The sequence below is a fragment of the Erinaceus europaeus genome, chromosome 4 (assembly GCF_950295315.1).
Source record: "Erinaceus europaeus chromosome 4, mEriEur2.1, whole genome shotgun sequence".
NCBI classification, from domain to species: Eukaryota; Metazoa; Chordata; class Mammalia; order Eulipotyphla; family Erinaceidae; genus Erinaceus; species Erinaceus europaeus.
The window spans coordinates 67,223,858-67,249,190 of NC_080165.1; the positions used below are offsets into that span (position 1 = coordinate 67,223,858).

The following is a 25,333-nucleotide window of genomic DNA, read 5'->3' on the forward strand; positions in this document are numbered from 1 at the left end:
TGTCTCTCTCTAGTTTAACAAACTTTAAATAGATAGATAGTTAGATAGATAGATATAGATAGGTAGATGAAAGTATATATGGATATGTATCAACACATAGGGGCCAGGAGGTAACTCACTTGCTCCTTTGGGTCAGCTCTTGCCTGCACTAAGTGAGGAATTCATGGGCAGCACCAAGGAGAACTTCCATGAATGGTGGAATGATGGTATGGTCTTCCTCTCTTTGTCTCTCTTTCCTTCTCTTCCTCTCTCTCAGAAGAATAATGAATGAAAACTAGGCCCCTGGAGGCCACTCACTAGTATCAGGCCTATAGAAAAAGACTCCGGGCTCACTCCCCAAACCAAAAAATAAAGCCCAGCATGTAGAAATGACCAGTGTGTACTTCACAAGTATAGAAATGTATTGTGGAAGGGGGCCGGGTGGTGGCGCACCTGGTTGAGCACACAAGTTACAATGTGCAAGGACAAGGACCTGGGTTTGAGCCACCAGTCCCCACCTGCAGGGGGAAAGCTCTGCGAGTGGTGAAGCAGGGCTGCAGGTGTCTCTGTCTCTCTTCCTCTCTATCTCCCCCTTCCCTCTCGATTTCTGGCTGTCTGTATCCAATAAAAAAAGATAATTATTTAAAAAATTGTTTAAATGTCTTGTGGAATATATTCAAATGTTTAGAATCCCAATATGTTAATTATGGGATTAGGTTTTACTTAATATGTTGAACTTCCACGGACCCCAGCAGCACAAGGACTCCTAAAGGTCGTGTGAATCGAAGGCAGGAGAGGGAGGCCTATGACCTTGGATTAAAAAAATAATAACACATGTTTACTTTTGTTAGACTTAAGTTGAAATTTATTATTCCTAATTTTTAATTAATTTTAAAAACTTTATTTATTGGATAGAAGCAGAGAGAAATTGAGAGTGGGAGGGAGGGAGAATGGGGGCAGAGAGAGAGAGAGTCCTGTAGACTTGCCTCACGGCTTGTGAAGAAGCTTCCATCCTACAGGTAGGAACCAAGGGATTGTACCTAGGTCTCTGCATACTGTAATGTGTGTACTCAACCAGGTATGCTACTGTCTGGCCCTAAAATGCATTATTCTTTAAACCTATTGTTGAATATTACAAGCCATAGTCCTATTAGCAGTATCTAGGAATATATTACCAGTAGAAATATTTTTGTCACATTATATTGATATTTCTTAATAGTGTGAAAGATTACTGACTTCCAAATGATAGCATACTTACCAGTAAATCTTCTGTGTTAATTAATTGATAAAAGAAACTATATACATACCTGTAGTACAGTTACAAAATATTTCATAACTATATCTCAACAAAAAAATCTTAAATTATGCGTCTTGAAATATTACTCTGTGGGGTCCAGTGGTGGTGCACCTGGTTGAGAGCACATGTCACCATGTGCGTAGACCCAGGTTCAAATCCCCAGACCCCACTTACAGGGGGGATGTTTCAGTAGTGGTGAAACAGTGCCGTGAGTATCTCTCTTTTTCTCTGCATCTCTCTCTCTCTCTCTATTTTTTATTTGTTGTTAATACTGTGTTGCAAGATTATAAGATTACGATGTAAATTCCACACCACACCCACCAAAGTTCTGTACCTTGCCCTCCCACCCTCCTACCTCCCAAAGATAACCACCAGAGTTCTCACAAGTCTCACAGTTTGTTTATTCTGTCTTGTCTGGATTTTTTTTTTTTGGCAAGTTCATGTAAATCAGATTTCTAGATTCCATATATGAGTGAAACAATCAGTTGTCTTTTTTTTTTTTTTTTGATTTATTTATAAAAAGGAAACACTATGGTCCGGGAAATGGCGCAGTAGCTAAGGCACTAGACTCTCAAGCATGAGGTCCTGAGTTCAATCCCTAGCAGCACATGTACCAGAGTGATGTCTGCTTCTTTCTCTCTCCTATCTTTCTCATTAATACATAAATAAATTATTTTTATTTTTATTTATTTATTATTGGATAGAAGAGATAGAGAGAAATTGAGAGTAGTGAGGGAGATAGAGAGGGAGAGGAAGACAGAGACACCTGCAGCCCTACTTCACCACTTGTGAAGCTTTCCCCCTACAGGTGGGGACCAGGGGCTTGAACCTGGGACCTTGTGCACTGCAATGTTTGCGCTTAAAAATCTTTTTTTTTTTTTTTTGCCTCCAGGGTTATTGCTAGGACTCAGTGCCTACATTGCTCCTGGAGGCCCCTTTTGTTGCCCTTGTTGTAGCCTCGTTGTGGTTATTATTGTTATTATTGGTGTCATTTGTTGTTGGATAGGACAGAGAGAAATGGAGAGAGGAGGAGAAGACAGAGAGGGGGAGAGAAAGACAGACACCTGCAGACCTACTTCACCGCTTGTGAAGCGACTCCCTGCAGGTGGGGAGCCGGGGCTCAAACCGGGATCCTTAGGCCGGTCCTTGCATTTTGCGCCACCTGTGCTTAACCCGCTGTGCTGCTGCCCGACCCCCAGGTGTCTATCTTCTCTCCCCTTCTCTGTCTTCCCCTCCTGTCTCCATTTCTCTCTGTCCTATCCAACAGTGGCGACATCAGTAACAACAATAATAACAACAATAAAAAAACAAGGGCAAAAAAAAAGGGAAAATAAATAAATATATTTAAATCCAACAGGAATAGTGCAATCATGCAGACATAAAGTCCCAGTGAATTCCTGATAGGGGAAATTAAAAAAAAAATTAAAGAAAAAGGTAATAGGGGAGTCGGGAGGTAGTGCAGCGGGTTAAGTGCACATGGCGCAAAGTGCAGAGACTGGAGCAAGGATCCTGGTTCGAGCCCCTGGTTCTCCACCTGCAACGGAGTCAGTTCACAGACGGTGAAGCAGGTCTGCAGGTGTCTTCTCTCTCCCCCGCTCTGTCTTCCCCTTCTCTCTATTTCTCTCTGTCCTAACAACGACAGCATCAATAACAACAACAATCATAACTAGAACAATAAAGCAACAAAGGCAACAAAAGGGAAAATAAATAAATATTTTAAAAATTAAAAAAGAAAGAAAAGAAAAAAGGAAAAACAATTCTGATACGGCATCCATAATTCTTCCAGATGCAGGAAAAGGCACAACATGACTTAAATACCCTCTTCCCTCCTCAACGGATTTCTCCTCTTTTCATAAATTTAAGTAACCATAAATCCATCACTCAACTTTTAGGCTCTTATTTCAGTCCCAGTATTCTATTGTTTGTTTGTATGAGGTGCTAGAAAATGAACCCAGAGCCTTGTGCACGCATAATGCCAACAAGCAGCTTCTTTTTTTTTTTTTAATTTATTTTATTTTATTTATTTTCCCTTTTGTTGCCCTTGTTTTTTTTTATTGTTTTTGTTAATGTTATTGTTGTTGGATAGGACAGAGAGAAATGGAGAGAGGAGGGGAAGACAGAGAGGGAGAGAGAAAGATAGACACCTGCAAACCTGCTTCACCACCTGTGAAGCGACTCCCCTGCAGGTGGGGAGCCGGGGGTCCGAACCAGGATCCTTAGCCGGTCCTTGCTGGTCCTTGTGCTTCGCACCACGTGCGCTTAACCCGCTGCGCTACCGCCCGACTCCCAACAAACAGCTTCTTAACCCCGTCAATCAATCAGCAATCAATCAATCTCTCTTCTTTCATCCTCCTTCCTCCTTCTCCTCCTTATGCCCTCCTTTACCCTTCCTCCTCCTCTCCTTCCTTTCTCCCTCCCTCCCTCCCTCCCTCCCTTCCCACCAGTGTTATTGCTGGGTCTTGATGTCAACATGATGAATCCACCAATTCTGGTGGCCATTTCTCCCCCTTTTTCTTTTTTATTTTTCCTTTCTATTTTTTATTGAATAGGTGGGAGAGAAATTGAGAGGGGAGGGGGAGGTAGAGAGGGAGAGAGAAAGACACCTGCAAACCTGCCTCACTGCGCATAAAACATCCTCTCTGCAGGTGGGGAGCAGGGACTGGCACCCAGGTCCTTGCACTTAGTAATCTTTGCACTTAACCGGGTGTTTTACTACCTGGCTCCCTTAAGCCACTTGTTCTATTCTATAAAAGAGAAAAGAGAGGCAGGGATAGGTAGTATAGTGGTTATACAAAGAGACTTTCATGCCTGAGGCTCCAAATTCCAGGTTCATAGTCTCCTGCACCACCATAGACTAGAGCTGAGCAGTGTGTTGGTTAAGAGAGGAGGAGAGGAGAGCAAAAGGGAGAGACACAAAGTACCACTTCACCGTCCATGGAGTTTCTTTTGATACTGTACATAGTGCTCCCAGGTAGCACTGGAGAAATTGAACCAGGACCCCACAGGAAGATAACTGTTCTATTAGCTGAGCTATCTCCTAGTGTCATATATATATATATATATATATATATATATATATATATATATATATATATTCACTGCAGGGTTATGGCTGGGGCTGGCAAGGGCTTGGTGCTGGCACTAAGCATCCACTGCTCCTGGTAGCCATTGTTTTCCCATTTCATTGGATAGCACAGAGAAAGATTAAGGGGGGCGGATAAGAAGGGAGAAAGGCAAACATCTGCAGACCTGCTTCACCACTTGTGAATCATCCTCCCTGCAGGTGGGGAACAGGGGTTCGAACCTGGATCCTTGCACAGGTCCTTCCTTGCACTTCGTACTGTGGGCACTTAACCTGGTGCGCTACCACCCAGTCCCCCTGACTCCACATCTTAACAAAATTAACTTAATTTTTTTTATTATCTTTATTTATTTATTGGATAGAGATAGAAATTGAGAGGAAGGGGGAAACAAAGAGGAAAAGAGACAGAAAGACACTTGCAACTCTGCCGCACCACTCGCAAAGCTTTCCCCCTGCAGGTGGGGGCCAGGGGCTCGAACCTGGGTCCTTGGGCATTGTAACATGTGCACTCAACTAGGTGTGCCACCACCTGGCCCCTCTAAATGAATTCTTTATGTGTTACATGTTACAATTCACCAGTTTGTAATTTTCTGCATAGAGGTTGGAAATGTAATTGTATTTTCTTGGAAGATATTGTAAAAACTGAAATATTTTTAATGTTACTCATTGACCAAGAACAATGAGAGTCACAAGTTTGCATGATAACTTTAACCAGATTGCTGATACTAATGCTTAATAGAAGCAATACTTTTCTTTGTAATTACTGCCATTGCAAAAAAAGTTGTTTAAAGTTCCATACATAGGGGCAATATCATATACAAACTGTTTTGTATTTGGGTGAGTTTTCATTAATGAGAGAGATTCCACTGCATCACCTCTTAGATCAAAAGTCCATTTTATTTTGGAGCCAATTCCAGACCCACCCTTCCTTCTTGCTCTCCTTCTCTCCCTTTCTACCTCCCCTCCCCTTTCAATTTTTGTCTCTCTTCAATAAATAATAAAATCTAAAAAAAGAAAATTCTTTTCACCCACTAACCAGCCTTATTAAAAGTAGGTGTGGGGGTGGGGTGGGGGGGATGCAGGTGGTGGCACATCTGGTAGAGCACAAGTATCACCATACGCAAGGACTTGGGTTCAAGGCCCTGTCACAGCTGCCAGGGGAAAGCTTCACTAACGGCGAAGCAGTGCTACAGCTGTCTCTCCTTGTGAGTCTGTAGTTCTCCCTTCCATCTCAGTTTTTCTGTGTCTGTCCACAAAATGAATAAGTAAAGTGTATATAAAAGAAGAAGTAGGGGGAGTCTCGGGCGGTGGCGCAGTGGGTTAAGCGCACATGGCACAAAGTGCAGGGACCGGCGTAAGGATCCCTGTTCGAGCCCCCGGCTCCCCACCTGCAGGGGAGTCGCTTCATAGGAGGTGAAGCAGGTCTGCAGGTGTCTGTCTTTCTCTCCCCCTCTCTGTCTTCTCCTCCTCCTCTCCATTTTTCTATCCATGCCCTATCCAACAACGACATCAACAATAATAACTACAACAAAAGGGAATAAATAAATATTTTTTTTAAAAAAGAAGTAGTAGGTGTAAGGACTGGGGAGACCTCACAGTGGTAGCACACAGGATTTGCATGAGATGTACTAGGTTCAACCCCTGGCAGCTTGAATTGCCAGAGCTGGGTAGTGCTCAGGTCAAATAAATAAACGTACTTGTCAAAAAAGCAACTTTTTATGTTCTCTAAGCTTATTTTTTCAGGATAGAAAGCGGAAGAGATATAGGAAGGAACATAGTAGACAACTCACCATCCTCTCTTTTTCCTTCCCATTCTCCATTCCTCTCAGGATACCCTGACCTTGCAATTCATCTTAATGAACTCATAAAAGCTTATCTTATAAAGTGCACCGCTCCCCAAAAGAAAAAGAAACAAACAAAAATTGTAAATGGCTAGAGGGCCAGGGAATTAGAATTACGTTCCTGCATAAAAAAAATTAAAAACTGACTAAAATGCTAAGGAGTAGTTTAGCACAGGGAAAGAGAACCCAGGTGGATTCAGGTCGTCTTCCTGAGTTGAGCTGATGCAGCTGTGCATGACTGCAACTGCTAACACCACGCACAGAGCAAAGAAGCCGAGGGGAGAGCGCTGCACTGAGACAAAACCCAGGAGACCTGTAGAGTGTCTCTCTTCAGCCTTCAGAGGGTGTGTGTGTGTGTGTGTGTGTGTGCGTGCATAAATCTACTCTGGTCTTGGGATAGATGGAGCTTACAGCAAAGAATAGTTTTGTGTTACTGTCATAGAGTGAAAAAAATTTAGTTGACAGGACATCAAATAAAGCATTCAGAAGAGTGTTGCCTTAGCACAGGACATAGTCAACACTAGAGAATGGCAAAGCTCCAAAGCAAACCTCAGAAACAAACTTCACAAGTAGCATGCATCCTAGATAAAGTTCAAAAATATCTATACAGATATTTTAAAAGATATCTAATATTCAATGTAAAGTTAACAGTGTCAGGCATTCAGTCAGAAAATATCAGCATGCAAAGAAACTGGACAATAGCACCCACAATAAAGAAATCTTTATAAAAATCAATCAGATTTGGGGGGAGGCGGTGGCGCAGTGGGTTAAAGTGCACATGGCACAAAGTACAAAGACCGACGCAGTGATCTGGGTTTGAGCCCCTGGCTCCCCACCTGCAGGGGAGTCGCTTCACAAGCGGTGAAGCAGGTCTACGGGTGTCTATCTTTCTCTCCCCACTCTCTATCTTTCTCTCCCCGCTCTCTGTATTCCTTTTCTCTTTCGATTTCTCTCTGTCCTATCCAACAACAATAATAACAATAACAATGACGATAAACAATAATGATGATAAACAAGGGCAACAAAAAGGGAAAAAATAGAAAAAATAATAAAGAGAAATCTTTAAAGCATCTATAAGAAAGACATATAACAGGAACAAATGGTAACAGTGATAAATTTCATTGGGTTGGTGATGCACTAGCACATGTTACCACACATTATGATCCAGGTACATGTCTCAGGTTCCCCCCTCAGTACTTTAGATATGTTTCTCCCTGCCTCCCGCAGCGTCTCTCTGTCCTTTCAAAAAAAAAAAAGCGGGGGGAGGCATGTCTTATTTTGGGGAAAGAAATACTAACAAAAGGGGGCCGAGCAGTTGCACAGTGGCTTAAGCGCACAGGGCACAAAGCTCAAGGATCCCAGTTCCATCACTGGCTCCCCACCTGCAGGGAGTCGCTTTACAAGCGGTGAAGCAGGTCTGCAGGTGTCTATCTTTCTCTCCCCATCTCTGTCTTCCTCTCCTCTCTCCATTTCTCTCTGTCCCATCCAACAACAGCAGTAACAACAGGGGCAACAAAATGGAAAAAATGGCCTCCGGGAGCAGTGGATTCATAGTGCAGGCACCAATCCCCAGTGATAATCCTGGAGGCAAAAAAAAAAGCTAACAAAAAATGGTGTAGTATCCTTAAAGAACTTTATTTAGGGCTGGCTGCGCAAAAAGACATTTTTGCCTGAGGCAGCCAAGATCCCAGGTTCAGTTCACAAACCACCTTAAGGCAGAGCTGCCCCAGTCAAATAAAGAAACACAATGAGTTGTATATTAAGGAGAAGAAGAACTTCAATACAGAACCCTTGTAAAAAAACAAACAAACAAAAAAAATAAAACACTTCATTGTAGAACCATATGCTTGGTGGAAATACCAAATAGTTAAAAAACAATAGCAAAACAAACACTGTAAAAAGAAGTTCAAAAGGTGTGACAGCATCAGCAACTGGATCTGCACTACAAAGAGTACCAAAGGTTGAATTCCTTCAGAGTAAGGCAACTAATAACAGATGAAAATCTGGATTCCCTCAAGGGAATGAAGAGCACTGGCAGTAGAGTGGAGCAGCTCAGACCTTCTGCAGCCTTGGCAGGGGGCTTGGGATTCTGTTGACGTGCAGCCACTTCATAGTTCATTACTGCTTCATGCAGTTTCTCGGTGCTTCCTCAGCTCACCTACGCACTGTGATTGGGAATACCTTGTACTGAATCTATGCCAAACTAACACAAACAGCAAGTGTCAGTGATTTTTTTTTTTTTCCTCCTCCAGGGTTATTGCTGGGCTCGGTGCCTGCACCATGAATCCACCGCTCCTGGAGGCCATTTTTTCCCCCTTTTGTTGCCCTTGTTATAGCTTCGTTGTGGTTATTATTATTGCCCTTGTTGACGCAATTTGTTGTTGGATAGGACAGAGAGAAATGGAGAGAGATGGGGAAGACAGAGAAGGGGAGAGAAAGATAGACACCTGCAGACCTGCTTCACCGCCTGTGAAGCGACTCCTCTGCAGGTGGGGAGCCGGGGGCTCGAACAGGGATCCTTACGCCGGTCCCTGCGCTTTGCACCACATGCGCTTAACCCACTGCGCCACCGCCCGACCCCCGATTTTTTTATATGTTGCTAAGATAGCTTATGCTATTGACTGCTGTTAGTCTTTTAAAGTTTTAGCTTATCAGTCATTATTTTCACTTGTTTTTATTTTCAGAAGAACAGAAATGTATAAAGGAGAGAACAAAGTTTATTTGTAACAGTCTTACATACCAGTGGGGTAGATAGCATAATGGTTATGAAAGGAGACTCTCGTGCCTGAGGTTCCAAAGTCCCACGTTCAATCCCCCACACCACCGTAAGCCAGAGCTAAGCAGTGCTCTGGTTTAAAAAAAAAAAAAAAAAAAAAACATAGGACTTTTCAGTTTGTGAAGTTGAAATACTGTTAAGACCTTAAATTTTTTCTTTGGTGGCTGGGGAGATGTGGTAGTGGTGCAACAGACTTGCATGTGGAAGGTCTTAGTTTTGATTTCTACCACCACTAATAGATAGCTGAGCAGGTAGAGAGAGAGAGAAGAGAAAGAATGAGTGTGAGCCTGAGCCTGAGCTCCAAGAGTCCAGAAGTAAATTAAGACTTACTTCCCAGAGAAGTTCTTAGGTTATTACTTTGTTATCCTTTAAGTTATTACAATCTACTTAAAGTCACAATCAACGGGTCCGGGCAGTAGTGCACTGGCTTAAGCGCATATAGTGCAAAGCACAAGGACTGGTGCAAGGATCCCGGTTTGAGCCCCCAGCTCCCCACATGCATGGGGTGTTGCTTCACAAGGGATGAAACACATCTACAGGTGTCTATCTTTCTCTCCCCCTCTCTGTCTTCTCCTCCTCTCTCAATTCCTCTCTGTCCTATGCAACAACAATGGGGGGAAAAAAAAGATGGCCACCAGGAGCAGTAGATTTGTAGTGCAGGCACCAAACCCCAGTGATAACCCTGGAGGCAAAAAAAAAATCATGATCAATTTCTACAACACTTGTAAGGGGGAAAAGAACTACCAAATTAAGTATGTTTCATTTTTTTTTCTTTTTAAAACTAAAGTAAAAAAAAAAAGAATGTGGCCTTCAAAAAGTAGAACTCTTAGGGCATCCCTGACTATAAAGGCTTATGGAGTTCTGCCCAAGGGAGGGGGGAGCACCAAGAGAAGAGGAGGCCTGCCTGCATGGATGTGTGACAAGTGCAAGTGTATTTAAGCCACCCACTTGATTTGGTAGGGAGGGTACATGATGACTTTAAATCTCATCTTGTATTATAAAGTTGTTCTTGAGTAGGGAAGTAACAGGTTTATACAAAAAACTTTCATATCTGAGACTCTGAAATCCCAAGTTCAAAACCTTCCCCCACCATGCGCCACCACTACCACCACCATGGGAAGACAGAGCTATGCAGTATTTTAGTTTGGGGGCAATGGCTGGTGTTTGCTTCCTGTTTCTTGGCATGTGGATGGCTGTCTTGCCCACTAGAGGAGCTAGGCACAGGTATAAAGCAAGGAGGAAGCTAAGATTGTTGGTAAAGGGCTTTTTTTAGGTGTAGTCCTTTTTTTAACTTGGATTTTTTTTTTTTTTTAATTTTGTCCCAGAGACTGTTACACACTTTAAGGAACAAATCTATAGTGGTTACAGTATAAACCTCTTTAATGATCATGTTAAGGAAAGGAAGTAATATATCCATCTTGTAGATTTAGCTACTTGTCATAATTGGCTAATTTATTTCATGTGATTATGATGTCTGGGAGACAAGCCCATGATAAAATAATGATCTGTGTCTAATGCAGTTCTTTCTACTCTATTAAATACCATCCGGATTTAAGGAAAGACCTTCACACAGATTTATACGCCGCCTGTCTTTTTTATAGTAGATTTTCTTTCTTATGTCATTTATTTCCTTCCTCAGAGTTATGTTAGTATAGTCACACTATTCCCTTGAGTAACTGCACCTCTGAGTCCTATAAGCAGATTTCACTTTCAGCCGTCCTTTTCTTGCTTTTAAAGATTTGTCTTTTTTATTTATGAGAGAGAGAGAGAGAGAGAAGGAGGAGGAGGAAGAGGGGAACCAGAGCATCACCCTGATACATGCAGTGTTGGAGATGTAACTCAGGACCTCATGCTTAAAGAGTCCAACACTTGGGTCACTGTGCTGCTTCTCAGACATGGTCAGTCATCCCTTTCACAATTTTAGTCATGGATGTTAGTTACCTTTTGATAAACTTTTCCCATTCTTTCTTTCTTCTCCTCACCCATCATATTTCTTCCACTGATGTTGCACTCAAATGAGTTCTAACTGATGGGGTCATTCAGCAGCTGAAGAAACTCCCCCACCAATAGGAAGGTCCCACATGGTGGGATACTTACCCTTTCCAGACAGACCCTTCCCGAAGAAAGTAAGTCTCCTTCCATGTGGCAGGAGTCAATCTTATACTTGTTTGACCTTGTAACTGGTAGGATAGGAAGTTTGGGGGAACTGGAAAGGAGATGGCAATTTTAACCAAGGGGGGAAAAAAAACAGTAGAAACTATCCCTTCTGCTTTCTTCGGGCGTGTCCCTCTTCTGGGCATCTCTTCAGGATTTCATTCCTCCGTCCAACTGCCGTTCACAACTGCCCTTTCCAACTGCTCCGGAACTCTTGGCCTTGGCATTCCGTGATGTAAATTATTCCACGCATGGTTCAAAATGAGTGTGAAGCAGTGTTGCCAGGTGTTGGATCACTAGTGTAAGTTTACCGGATCTCGGGGGAGGGAGGAGGCAGGGGGAGAGCTGCCCTTGGAATTTGTACAGTTGTTGTTTCAATCTGAGCACAGTCATTGCGCTGGCTAGGCTCAGTGCTGTGGATGGCAGGGGAGAGAGGAAGCTTTGGGCTTGGAGCCAGAGCTGACCTTGGGTTGAGATTTTCTACTTTAAAGATTCTAGGGCTGGGATATAGATTGTTTAGAATGGAACAATTGGCAGTGCAGCTGCTGGGAGAGGATCTGGGGACCTTAAAGGCAGAAACTGAAGCTGTACTGCCTAGGACTATGATGCTTCTTCCTGCCGCAAAAGTAGGGATGACCTACTTCTCTTTTTCCTAAAGATAGCCAAAATGTAGCAAGAAATCCAGATCACTCACCATGTTTGGAAACTTTGTCACAAAATTTGACCACCTCTGTACCCGTGAGATTTTTTTCTAAAAGAAAATTTTTACTTCTCTTGCTCATTCCATATTTTGAGGAAGTAACTGTTCCTGGTTTACAACCCCTTTGGGGAATCTGCGTATGAGGAATTGCTGCCAACTATCTTTGATTTGTCTAGATTTCTTTTTTACATGTCTGTTAAAGATTTGTGTTCAGTTAAAACTATTTAAACTGAAAAAATATATATAATTTACTTTAACACTTGATGGTTTGAAGGTCACACGAATTTTAAGTCACAGTCATCATAGGCAATTAGAGGGGGAGAATTTATGTGAATTACACAGTTACTTATCTAGAAAAATATTCAGCTTAAGGTATATTTTTATGGTACATTGGACACCACTGACTTTAATCTACTTTACTGAAACAGTGCTTTCTTATTCCTTTTCTTTGTAGTTGTCATGGATGATGATGATGACTCGTGTCTCCTTGATCTTATTGGGTAAGATGCTTATCCTAAAATCAGAATAAATCAAATGTGTAAGGTTGGCAATGCTATAACAACCTAATAAGCAAATTAAAACTGTGTACACTTTTTAAACAAAAATTAATCACAAGAGCTATGATGGAGGGGACAAAGAGACATGCATTAGTGTGAGGAAGCATGATTAGGTAATTTTTTTTTAATATATCACTTTTTAAATATTTATTTTGGATAGAGACAAATTGAGAAATTGAGAGGGGGCAAGGGTAGATAGCATAATGGTTATGCAAAGAGACTCTCATGTCTGAGGCTCCAAAGTTCCAGGTGCAGTCCCCCCACACCACCATAAGCCACTGCTGAGCAGTGCTTTGGTTAAAAAAGAGAGAGGGAGAGAGAGAGAAAAAAAAAAATTGAGAGGTAAGTGGAAGATAGAAAGCTCTAGACAGTGAGAAAGATACCTGCAACACTGTTTCACCACTCATGTTTCCTCACTGCAGGTAGGAATTAACCTTTAGGTAATTCTATATTACTTTTATTTTCTAGCCAATCTCAGGAATTAGAAATCAGTTATAATAGCAAGTGGAATAGCACTACAAATTGATAAAATAAACAGAACTATTAATGAGGTTATTTTAAAGTAGAGAATTTTACTCAGGTTGGTCTGTCATTTTTCCTTTTGTCCCTAGGAAAAATGAATCTGAAATATAGGTACTGTATTTATTTGCTATTTTCATTTTCTTCTAGAGACCCACAAGCACTGAACTATTTTCTACATGGACCTACTAATAAATCTGTAAGTAATACTTAGAACATCACAGACTTATGTTTCATATCTTCTTTATAGTTAGAGTAATCTCTTTATTGAATTTGTACCTTTGCAGAGCAATGATGACTTGACTAATGCAGGATATTCTGCAGCCAATTCAAATTCAATTTTCGCCAACTCTAGTGTGAGTATTGGAAATGAAACGCAATTACCAAGTGTTTCTGTCTCATTGATGCCTTGTGAATTGAGGCTTAATTGTCCTTGTATCATGTGAATCATTACCTTGTAATTAGCACATAAAGTAGACCTACTTAATTTTGTTAATATTTTCTATTTTTGTCAATTAAGACAAGCTATAGGAGTTATACTTGCCAGTTTCCTAAGCTTTCAAATTTTTTTTAAAAATTTTAAAAATACTTATTTTCCCTTTTGTTGCCCTTTTTTGTTGTTGTTGTAGCTGTTGTTACTGATGTCGTTGTTGTTAGATAGGACAGAGAGAAATGGAGAGAGGAGGGGAAGACAGAGAGGAGGAGAGAAAGACAGACATCTGCAGACCTGCTCCACCGCCTGTGAAGCGTCTCCCCTGCAGGTGGGGAGCTGGGGGCTCGAACCGGGATCCTTACGCCGGTCCCTGTGCTTTGCGCCAAATGCACTTAACCCACTGCGCCACCACCCGACCCCTGAAATCATTCTTAATCGTAGTCACTTTTCTAAAATATTGTTGTCTTAAATAATTAAAAAATAAAAACTTTTGAGTTTAGTATGTTCTTGGCACAAAGGGATATGTTAACATGTTCACTTCATTAATCCTCACAGTAGCCCTGCGAAGTAGCTTCTGTTATCCATGTTTCATACGTGAGGCAATTAAAGAATAGAAAGTGTACATATTAGTACTTGTACATATTACACAGCTAGGAGTTGCAGAGCTGGGGTTCTAACACAGGCCACCAGGTTCTAGAACCCATATTCTTAAACTCTAGAAGCATTGAAATAAGAAATCTGACCTGTAAAAGACAAGATTCTAGCTTGAAGACTAATTCCAGATTCCTGTTATTAGTCTATGCTACTTTAATTATTTTTAATTAATTAATTTATTATTGGATAGAGACAGAGAAATTGAGAGGGATGGGGGAGATGGAGATAGAGATAGATAGATAGATAGACAGACAGACAGACAGACAGACAGGCTGACCTGCAACCCTGCCTTCACCACTCATGAAGCTCTTCCCCTTCAGGTGTGGACCAGGGACCTGAACCCAGGTCCTTGCACACTGTAGTATGTGCACTTAACCAGCTGCGCCACTACCTGGCCCCCACTACTTTTATCTTATCTGCCTTGTTCAACCAGTAACAGTAGTCTAGACACAAACGGCCCAAGTGTGAATCCTCACTCTGCAGTTTCTAATTCTGTAACCTAACTGTAAAGTTTAATTTATGAAACCAGGAGAATAGTAGAACTGTCTCATAAGGGGAATGAGATTCATTGACTAGTCAGTAGAAATAATTTGGTAATTGTTAACTTATCACCAAGGCCTTTATAATATTCACCTCTAAAATTTAATAGTATTCAAAAAGTCCTTTGGAATACACAATTCTTTCAGCTCTTTGAAGCTGTAAGTACCATGTTATCTCATACAGTACAAAACATTCCCACATGCTAGGGGTGACTTTAAAGTCACAGTACTGATATCCTGCATAGCTTGTGAATCAGTAGCATTTCTGAAGTTCATTCTGAACAAGTAATACTGATAACTGCATGTGATGCCATTATACTCATTTAGAGTAGACATTTAGCTTGTCCATTAACATTAATTCTTATTTATCAAAGGCCCCATTTCTATATTAAATATTGCTTTCTATTTATTTTTTAAATTTTATTATCTTTATTTGGTGGATAGAGACAGCCAGAAATCAAGAGGGAAGGGGGTGATAAAGAGGGAGAGAGACAGAGACACCTGCTTCACCACTTGCAAAGCTTTCCCCCTGCAGGTGGGGACCAGGGGCTTGAACCCAGGTCCTTGCACATTGTAACGTGTGCTCAACCAAGTGCTCCCCACTTTTTATTTATTTTAAATTTAATTTTACTTTATGATTTACTGGATAGAAACAGAAATCTAGAGGGAAGTAAGAGATAAGAGAGGGAGAAAGAAAGACACCTTCCAACACTGCTTTTGCACCTGAGAAGCTTTCCCCCCAAAGGTGGATATTTTTATTTTATTTTATTCTATTCTATTTTATTTTTAAACCAGAACACTGCCCACCATTAGTTTATGGTGGTACTGGGGGATTGAACCTGGGATCTTCAGTGCCTCAGACTTGAAAGGTTTTTGTTTTCATTTATTCATTCATTTATTTATTTATTTACTTATTTATTTATTTATTTATTTATTTTTGCATAACCATTATGGTATCTCCCCAGCCCTCCACATTATATATTAATTTTAAGCTTTTGGACTGCTTCATTTAACATGTTGTTGTTGTTGTTATTTCTTTATTAAATAGAGAAATTGAGAAGGGTAGGGGAGACAGAGGGGGAGAGAGACAGAAAGACACCTGCAGCCCTGCTTCACCACTTGGGAAGCTCCTTGGGCACTGTAATATGTGCATTTAACCAGGCGCACCACCACCTGGCCCCTTTAACATGTATTTATTTAGGTCATGTGCTACATTATGTCAAGTATAGTAGAAATATCTTGAAAACTGAAAAATATGGATAGTTAAACCTAAATTTTTTTAAATGTTTTATTTATTTTATTTTTGAGAGAGATTCAGAGAGAAACACCAGAGCACTGCTCAGCTCTGGCTTATGGTGGTGTGGGGGATTGAACCTGAGACTTCGGAGCCTCAAGCATGAGAGTCTCTTTGCATAACCATTATGCTATCTACCTCCACCCTTTTTTTTTTTAATTAAACCCAAATTTTATAAATGTATACATTGTTAAAACACCAGACTCCTATCACTCAGTACCTATCATTGTCGTCTAAGTATTTCTCTGCAGAAGGCTATTCCTACTTTCTTTCAAGTGATTCTTCGGGTCCTAAGATGTGGTCCCATTTCAATTGCTGCTATTCAGTCTTTAATAGTTTTTCCCTTCATCTAATGTCCAATACCTCATTAGCCTAAGACTGGAAATGTACAGTTTTCTAAATGGGATGTTCATTCTTGATTGATCCATTTTTAATTTTACCTTCACCTTTTAAAATATTTTTGGGGGGTTGGGAAATAGAATGGCAGCTATGCAGAAGACTGTATATAAGAGGTCCCAGGTTTAATCCACAATATAACCAGTAGACAGAGCTTAGCAGTGCCCTGGTAAGAATAAAATAATTTAATTTTTTTTCTAGTTTAGAAAGATTTTTTATTTGTGTCTTATAATTTTTAATTTAGTTTACTTTTATTTGATTTAATTCTTTATTGGGGGGTTAATGTATTACATCTGACAGTAAATACAATAGTTTGTACATGCATAAAATTTACCAGTTTTCCACATAATAATACAACCCCTACTAGGTCTCCTGTCATCCTTTTTGGACCTGTACTCTCCTCCCCACCCACCCCAGAGTCTTTTACTTTGGTGCAATACACCAAAAAATAATTTTTTTGTTGTGTTAAAAGACATAATATGAAAAATTGGGGACATGAGTCAGTGTGCCTGAGGCCCTAGGTTCAGTCCTAACAGAGTGTTTGATGCATGTCTTAAAAATCTTAAAAACTATAATTTTTAAAGATTTGTTTTATTTCATAAGAGGGAGATTGTATGTGTATGAGAGAGAGAGCAAGAGAGAGAAGGTTTCACATAAGAGAGAGAAGCTGGAATTTTTCAGTACCTGTGGTGGCAGGGATTGAACTGGAAGACTCAAGCATTCAAGTCCTATGCTCTACCAGTTGAGCTATTTCATTGACCAATTAAAACTATTTAATTGGTCAATGGAGGGGGAGAGAGAGAGAGGAAAAAAGAGAGTTACTTGTAGCATTGCTTTATAGTTATTCAAGTTTCCTCTGCAGGTGAGACTGGCAGCTTGAACCCAAGTCCTTATGTATGGTAATATGTGTATGGTAATATGTGTATTCAACTGGGTGTATGTCACCTGGCCTTTTAAAATGAAGTTTATAAATATAAGTGACATACAATTTACCACTTTAATAATTTTTTAATATTTATTTATTTACTTATTTGTTCCCTTTTGTTGCCCTTATTTTTTTGTTTGTTTGTTTTTGTTTTTGCCTCCAGGGTTATTGCTGTTACTGTTGTTGTCGTTGTTGTTGGATAGGACAGAGAGAAATGGAGAGAGGAGGGGAAGACAGAGGGGGAGAGAAAGATAGACACCTGCAGACCTGCTTCACCAACTGTGAAGCAACTCCTCTGCAGGTGGGGAGCCGGGGGCCACCTGCGCTTAACCCGCTGCACTACCACCTGACTCCCTCACCTTTATAATTTTAAATTACCATTCAGTAGCGCTAGGTATATTCACATTTTTCTTTACCTTGTTTTAAATAGCAGTTGATTCTTTATCTCTTATAATTTTATCACGTCCCATGAAAAACTGCTGACCAGCAGAATGTATCTTATATGTCAGTAATGTCTTAAGTTCCTTTTATTTACTTGTCTGTTTACTATTTACACACACACACCATGGGCCAAAGCTTCCTTTAATGCACTAGACACTAGACTCCAAATCTGGGTTGCACACATCGTAAAGCAGTGCACTCACCAAGTAAGCTATTTTGCTAGCCCTTTTTCTCTTTATATGCCTGTGTTGTTATCTCTAGTTGGAATGCCTATTCCTTAAAAACCACTTAAGGATAACACACAGTGGGTGCTTGACAAATGTTGACCAACCTTAACTTTTCAACAGGACACTGAAGTAGTTTTTTAAAGCATTTCATAAGCTGATTACTTTTAAGAAATCAAGTGGGGAAAAAAAACAACAAAGAAATCAAATGACCACTTATTTTAGAGGGCTGTTTGTTTTTATTTTATCTATGTCTTGGCATAGATGAAGTTCTGTTAGAACTAAGGAATTCTGAGGAAACTTTAAAAGATAGAACTGAATCTGGGGACTTCTATTAAAACAGTATTCGTAATTCCCAAAATTTTCTTAGACTCCTGTGATACAAAGGATTAGATATGTCTGGTTTCTACTCAAGCCTTGGATTTGGAACTATCCTGAAAAATAAAGTCTATCTCAGTATCTCAAAAGAAACTGACTTTAGGTAGTTGTGGCTGTGTTCATGTTACAGATACTGATCTGTTTCCTATAAAATAGTTTACCAAAACAATAAATGTGTACAATTATAAAAATAGTCTTAAATATCATTACTAAGGAAATGAACTATCAGAATAAGGTGAGCAGTTTGCAGAGTTGTGATAAAAAGCAGACTGTTAATGCCTCTGTTCATATTTAAAAGTGAGACGAATATTAAAGAACTTTCAAGGGTTAAATATGCTGTGTAATCTACTGTTTGTTTGTTTGTTTATTTATTTACTTGTTTTCAGAATGCTGATCCTAAGTCATCCCTCAAAGCTGTAAGCAACCAGCTTGGAGAAGGGCCCAGTGATGGACTGCCGCTTTCAAGTAGCCTTCAGTTTCTGGAAGATGAACTTGAGTCTTCTCCTCTTCCTGATCTCAGTGAGGACCAACCTTTCGACATTCTTCAGAAATCCTTGCAGGAGGCCAATATCACTGAACAGACATTGGCAGAAGAGGCGTATTTGGATGCCAGTATAGGTTCAAGCCAACAGTTTGCACAAGCTCAGCTTCATCCTTCTTCATCAGCATCCTTTACTCAGGCTTCTAATGTTTCTAATTACTCAGGTCAGACGCTGCAACCTATAGGAGTGACTCACGTGCCTGTTGGAGCATCGTTTGCAAGCAATACAGTGGGTGTGCAACATGGCTTCATGCAACATGTAGGGATCAGTGTGCCCAGCCAGCATTTATCTAGTAGCAGTCAAATAAGTGGCTCTGGTCAAATACAACTGATTGGGTCATTTGGTAATCAGCCTTCCATGATGACTATTAATAACTTAGATGGATCTCAAATCATATTAAAGGGCAGCGGGCAGCAGGCTCCATCAAATGTGAGTGGAGGGCTTCTGGTTCACAGACAGACTCCTAATGGCAACTCGTTGTTTGGGAACTCCAGTTCAAGTCCAGTAGCACAGCCTGTTACCGTTCCATTTAACAGCACAAATTTTCAAACATCTTTACCTGTGCATAACATCATCATACAAAGGGGTCTTGCACCAAATTCAAATAAAGTCCCAATTAATATCCAGCCAAAGCCTATCCAGATGGGTCAGCAAAATACATACAATGTGAATAATTTGGGAATACAGCAGCATCACGTTCAACAAGGGATTTCTTTTGCCTCTGCAAGTTCACCCCAGGGCTCAGTAGTTGGTCCACACATGTCTGTGAACATTGTCAACCAACAAAACACAAGAAAACCAGTCACTTCACAGGCAGTGAGCAGTGCTGGGGGTAGTATCGTTATCCATTCCCCCATGGGCCAGCCTCATACACCTCAAAGTCAGTTTCTCATACCTACAAGCCTTTCGGTCAGTTCCAACTCGGTACACCACGTCCAGACCATAAATGGGCAACTTCTGCAGACTCAACCTTCTCAGCTCATTTCTGGCCAAGTGGCCTCAGAGCATGTTATGTTGAACAGAAATTCTTCCAACATGCTTAGGACCAACCAACCATACTCTGGACAGATGCTGAACAACCAGAATACTGCTGTCCAGTTAGTGTCTGGGCAGCCATTCACCGCCTCGGGAAGTCCAGTGATCGTCAATCATGCTTCTCCTCAGATTGTTGGTGGACAGATGCCCTTGCAGCAGGCATCACCAACTGTATTGCACCTGTCACCCGGGCAGAGCAGCGTCTCCCAAGGAAGACCTGGTTTCACAACCATGCCCTCAGTGACAAGCATGTCAGGATCTAATCGGTTCCCTGCTGTCAGCTCATCCAGCACTGCCCATCCTAGTCTTGGGTCTTCAGTTCAGTCTGGTGCATCAGGATCAAACTTTATGGGAGATCAGCTGGCCCAGCCAAACAGGACTCCGGTACCAGTCAGTGTGTCTCATCGTCTTCCAGTTTCTTCTTCCAAACCTACCAGCACCTTCAGTAACACCCCTGGAGCAGGAGCCCAGCAACAGTTCTTCTGTCAGGTAGTGTTCCCTTTAACAAATGAGTGCGTAATTATATAATGAAAAACAATACACTATGTATTTAACAGAATATAATTTCCATCCTAGGCGCTCACTGTGTTGGCTTGAAATGTGCAGTTTGTGATTGATAGCTCTTTTTCTTTCTTTCTTTTTTTTTTCCCCTCCAGGGTTATTGCTGGGCTCGGTGCCTGCACCATGAATCCCCCTTTTTGTTGCCCTTGTCGTTGTAGCCTCGTTGTGGTTATTATTATTGCCATTGTTGATGTTGTTCATTGTTGGATAGGACAGAGAGAAATGGAGAGAGGAGGGGAAGACAGAGGGGGAGAGAAAGACAGACACCTGTAGACCTGCACCACCTTTGAAGTGACTCCCCTGCAGGTGAGGAGCCGGGGGCTTGAACCGGGATCCTTACGCCGGTCCCTGCGCTTTGCGCCACATGCGCTTAACCCACTGCGCCACCACCCGACCCCTGATTGCTCTTTTTCTTAATTGCTCTTTTTCCCTCCAGTATAGCATTGTGGTTTAAAGAGGAAACTCTAAAGTCAGGTTGGTGAATTCAATCTCTGAGCTTTATGACACTTGATAAGTGTCATAAAGGCTAGACTTTTTAGCATTTTCCTTATCAGTGAAATGAAGATAGTAATGCTACTGCTAACATCCTTTGGATGTATTGGGAGAACTACATAAAACACTCGGCATTGTCTCTAGCAAACAGCAAATGCTGAATAACAATCAGGCCAGCAAGATAACTTACTAGATAGTATATACTGCTTGACCATGAGTGTAGCCTGTCTTAGAGCTAGGCCTTCATCACACTGGAGGGAGTTTTGGTGCTGTGGTATTTTTCCCTCTCTCCCTTTGCCTCTCTCTATTAGAAAAAGTTAGTCTGGAGCATGAAGCTTTGGAAATGATGAAAGAAGTCTATGTTAATACACGTGCCTGATAAAATGGGCATTATCTACTTACACTATGAGACTATGGACTGAATGGAGAAGTCAAGAGTTGTGTCACAGGCACCTACCTACCAAGGCCCAGGGACTATGCTCAGTGTGATTAAACACTGAGTGACTGGCTGGTACCAGAGGAATATAAATGTACAGAAGGAGGGCGCAGGGGCTGGGTAGTAGCAAACTCAGTTGAATGCACATGATACCATGTGCAAGGATCTGGGTTCAAGCCCCGGGCTCCTACCTGTAATGGGGAAGCTTCTCAAGTGGTGGAGCAGTGCTTCAGGTGTCATTCCTCTCCTAGTCTCGCCCTCCCTCTGTCTCTCACACACTATCAAAATGAAAGAAAAAAGCCAGTAGGGACAGTGGAGCCATGCAGGCAGTAAGCCCCAATGGTACCCCTAACGGCAAAAAGAGAGAGAGAGAAGAGATTTCCACCACAGAAAAGGTGATACTGGACAGCATTTATCAGATGATATCTGTGTATTCTTTAAAAAGAAAACATACAGGGGGTGGGCGGTAGCACACCAGGTTAAGTGCACATACTGTGAAGCACAAGCATTGGCACAAGGATCCCGGTTCAAGCCCCTGGCTCCTCACCTGCAGGGGGGGAGGGTCACCTCGCAAGCAGTGAAACAGATCTGCAAGTGCCTTTTTCTGCCGCCTCTGTCTTTCCCTTCTCTCTCGATTTCTCTCTGTTCTACCCAACAACAACAGCAACAACAACAATGGAAAAAAAGATGGCCTCCAGGAGCAGTGGATTGGTAGTATAGGCATCGAGCCCCAGCAATAATCCTGGAGGCAAAAATAAATGCATACATACATACATACATACAATAATAGATACAACTGTTAAAATTTTATTTCTTAAAGATTTATTTGTGGGGGCCAGGTGGTGGCACACCCAGTTAAGCACACATATAAACATGCACAAGGACCCAGGTTCAAGCCTCTGATCCCCAATTGCAGGGTGTGAAGCTTCACAAGTGGTGGAGCAGGCCTGCAAGTGTTTATCTTTTTCTCTTCCCTCTCTCCTCCCCCAAGTTCTCTCTGTCCTCTAAAATAATATAGAAAGAAAAAAAATAGAAAAAATGGCTACCAGGGGCAGTGGATTTGTAATATAGTCACTGAACTCCAGTAGCAATAATAATAATTATATATATATATATATATATTGTGTGGGGATAGAGAACCAGAATGTCACTCTGACACACATTATGCCAAGGATTGAACTTAAGATCTCATGTTTGAAAATCTAACACTTTATTCACTTTGCTACCTCCCAGACCAATTGTAAAATTTTTTTTTCCTCCAGGGTTATTGCTGGGCTCAGTGCCTGCACCATAAATCCACTCCTGGAGGCCATTCTTTCCCCCTTTTGTTGCCCTTGTTGTTGTAGCCTTGTTGTGGTTATTATTATTAATATTGTTGATGTTGTTCATTGTTGGATAGGACAGAATCTCCACAGAAGTGGAGAGAGGAGGGGAAGACAGAGGGGGAGAGAAAGACAGACACCTGCAGACCTGCTTCACCTCTGGTGAAGCGACTCCCCTGCAGGTGGGGAACCGGGGGCTCGAACCGGGATTCTTAGGCTGGTCCTTGTACTTTGCGCCATGTGCGCTCAACCCACTGTGCCACCGTCCAACCCCCCAGTTATAAAATTTTAAAGCATTTCCAAAATAGAGTTAAAAGTAGGTCTCCACTAGCTCCCAAGTTTCCCTCCTAGGGATTCTCTGTGTTCCTAGGTTCTTTGTATTCTTCCAGAGGTGATAGTACCTACATGTAAACATAAGCACAGGTGGGAGGGGGTGAGAGAGATTGTGTGTAACACACTGTACATGTGTTTACTTATGAGAGGGGGCTGGGCTGTGGTGTACCCTGTTAAGGGCACATATCACCATGTGCAAAAGGGCCTAGGTTCAAGCCCCCCATTTCCCACCTACAGGAGGGACACTTATGAGCAGTGAAGCATGTCTTCCAGTGTTTGTCTTTCTCCCTCTCTGTCTTCCCCTCCTCTCTCATTTTTTTCTTTCCTGTCAAATAAAAATAGGAGTGGGGGGAGGAAAAAATGGCCACCTGGAGTGATGGATTTATAGTGCCAGCACCAAGACCCAGCAGTGAACCTGGTGTCAATTAAAAAGAGAGAGAGAGAGAAGGAAGGTGAGAGACACCACAGCAATGAAGCTTCCTCTGGTACTATAGCACCTCCCATGTGCTATCAAGGATGGAACCTGCACGGTGCACATGGCAATGCAGGTACCCTACCTGGAGAGCTACCTCAGCAGCCCCTCATATGTCTTTCATTATACACACAATCTTATGCATACGTTTCTGTAAATCATTTGAAAGTAAATTGCAAATGTCATAACTCCCACTAAGTACTTAGACAGGTATCTCGTGTGTGTGTGTGTGTGTGTGTGTGTGTGTATGTGTGTGTGTGTGTGTGTGCGCGCTTTAATTAAAAGATAACAGGGGAAGCCGGTGGTAGGGCACCTGGTTGAGTGCACATATTGAGTGTGAAAACACCCAGGTTTAAGCCCCTGGTCCTCATCTGCAAGGGGATAGTTTTGCAAGTGGTGAAACAGTGTTGCAGGTGCCTCTCTGTCTCTCTCCCTCTCTATCTCCCCATTCCTTTTAATTTCTCTAACCAATAAATAAATAAAGATAATAAAATAAAAAGATAATGGTGTTATTCCATACAATTCCCTCCACCGGAGTTCTTTTTTTAAAAATATTTTATTATCATCTTTTTTTTTAATTTCTTTAATTAATGTTTTACATTCAACAGTAAATACAATAGTTTGTACATGCATAACATTCCCCAGTTTCCCATTTAACAATACAACCTCCACTATGTCATTTATCATCCTTCATGGACCTGTATTCTACCCACCCACCCACCCCAGAGTCTTTTACTTTGGTGCGATATGCCAATTCCATTTTGGGTTCTACTTCTGTTTTCTTTTCTGCTCTTGTTTTTCAACTTCTGCCTGAGAGTGAGATCATCCCATATTCATCCTTCTGTTTCTGACTTATTTCACTCAACATGATTTTTTCAAGGTAAATCGGCTGAAAACGGTGAAGTCACCATTTTTTACAGCTGAGTAGTATTCCATTGTGTGTATATACCACAACTTGCTCAGCCACTCATCTGTTGTTGGACACCTGGGTTGCTTCCAGGTTTTGGCTATTACAAATTGTGCTGCCAAGAACATATGTGTACACAGATCTTTTTGGATGGATGTGTTGGGTTCCTTAGGATATATCCCCAGGAGAGGGAATTGCAGGGTCATAGGGTAGGTCCATTTCTAGCCTTTTGAGAGTTCTCCAGACTGTTCTCCACAGAGATTAGACCAATTGACATTCCCACCAGCAGTGCAGGAGGGTTCCTTTGACCCCACACCCTCTCCAGCATTTGCTGCTGTTACCTTTTCTGATGTATGACATTCTCATAGGAGTGAAGTGGTATCTCGTTGTTGTCTTTATTTGCATTTCTCTGACAATCAGAGACTTGGAGCATTTTTTCATGTGTTTCTCGGCCTTTTGGATCTCTTCTGTGGTGAATATTCTGTCCAAGTCCTTCCCCCATTTTTGGATGGGGTTATTTGTTGTCTTGTTGTTGAGTTTGGCAAGCTCTTTATATATGTTAGTTATTAAACTCTTACCTGATGTTTGGCATGTAAAGATCTTCTCCCATTCTGTGAGGGGTCTCTTGGTTTGGGTAGTGGTTTCTTTTGCTGTGCAGAAGCTTTTTAATTTGATGTAGTCCCATAGGTTTATACTTGTCTTAGTCTTCTTTGTAATTGGATTCGTTTCATTGAAAATGTCTTTAAAATTTATGCGGAAAAGAGTACTGCCAATATTTTCCTCTAAGTATCTGATAGTTTGTGGTCTAACATCCAAGTCCTTGATCCACTTGGAATTTACTTTTGTATTTGGTGAAATACAGTGATTCAGTTTCATTCTTCTGCATGTTTCAACCCATTGTTTCCAACACCATTTGTTGAAGAGACTCTGCTTTCCCCATTGAATACTCTGGGCATTTTTGTCAAAGATTAGATGTCCATAGGTGTGGGGCCTCATTTCTGGGCTCTCAATTCTATTCCACTGGTCAATGTGTCTATTCATGTT

At 41.4% G+C, this 25,333-nt stretch overlaps 1 protein-coding gene across 13 annotated transcripts in view; it reads left to right on the top strand.

Annotated features, from left to right (window-relative positions):
- BICRAL (BICRA like chromatin remodeling complex associated protein) overlaps positions 1–25,333 on the top strand; it is a 127,735-nt gene that overhangs the window by 64,219 nt on the left and 38,183 nt on the right. For 12 of the 13 annotated variants that reach the window (XM_060189849.1, XM_060189854.1, XM_060189846.1 and 9 more), the window contains 4 exons: positions 12,284–12,329; positions 13,056–13,104; positions 13,193–13,261; positions 18,576–20,255. In XM_060189849.1, coding sequence (XP_060045832.1) covers positions 12,289–12,329; positions 13,056–13,104; positions 13,193–13,261; positions 18,576–20,255 — 1,839 coding nt within the window. In that variant the 5' untranslated portion in view covers positions 12,284–12,288. Of the gene's footprint in view, positions 1–10,338; positions 11,431–12,283; positions 12,330–13,055; positions 13,105–13,192; positions 13,262–18,575; positions 20,256–25,333 lie in introns of those variants that run through there. The other variant, XM_060189843.1, reaches the window with a different exon arrangement.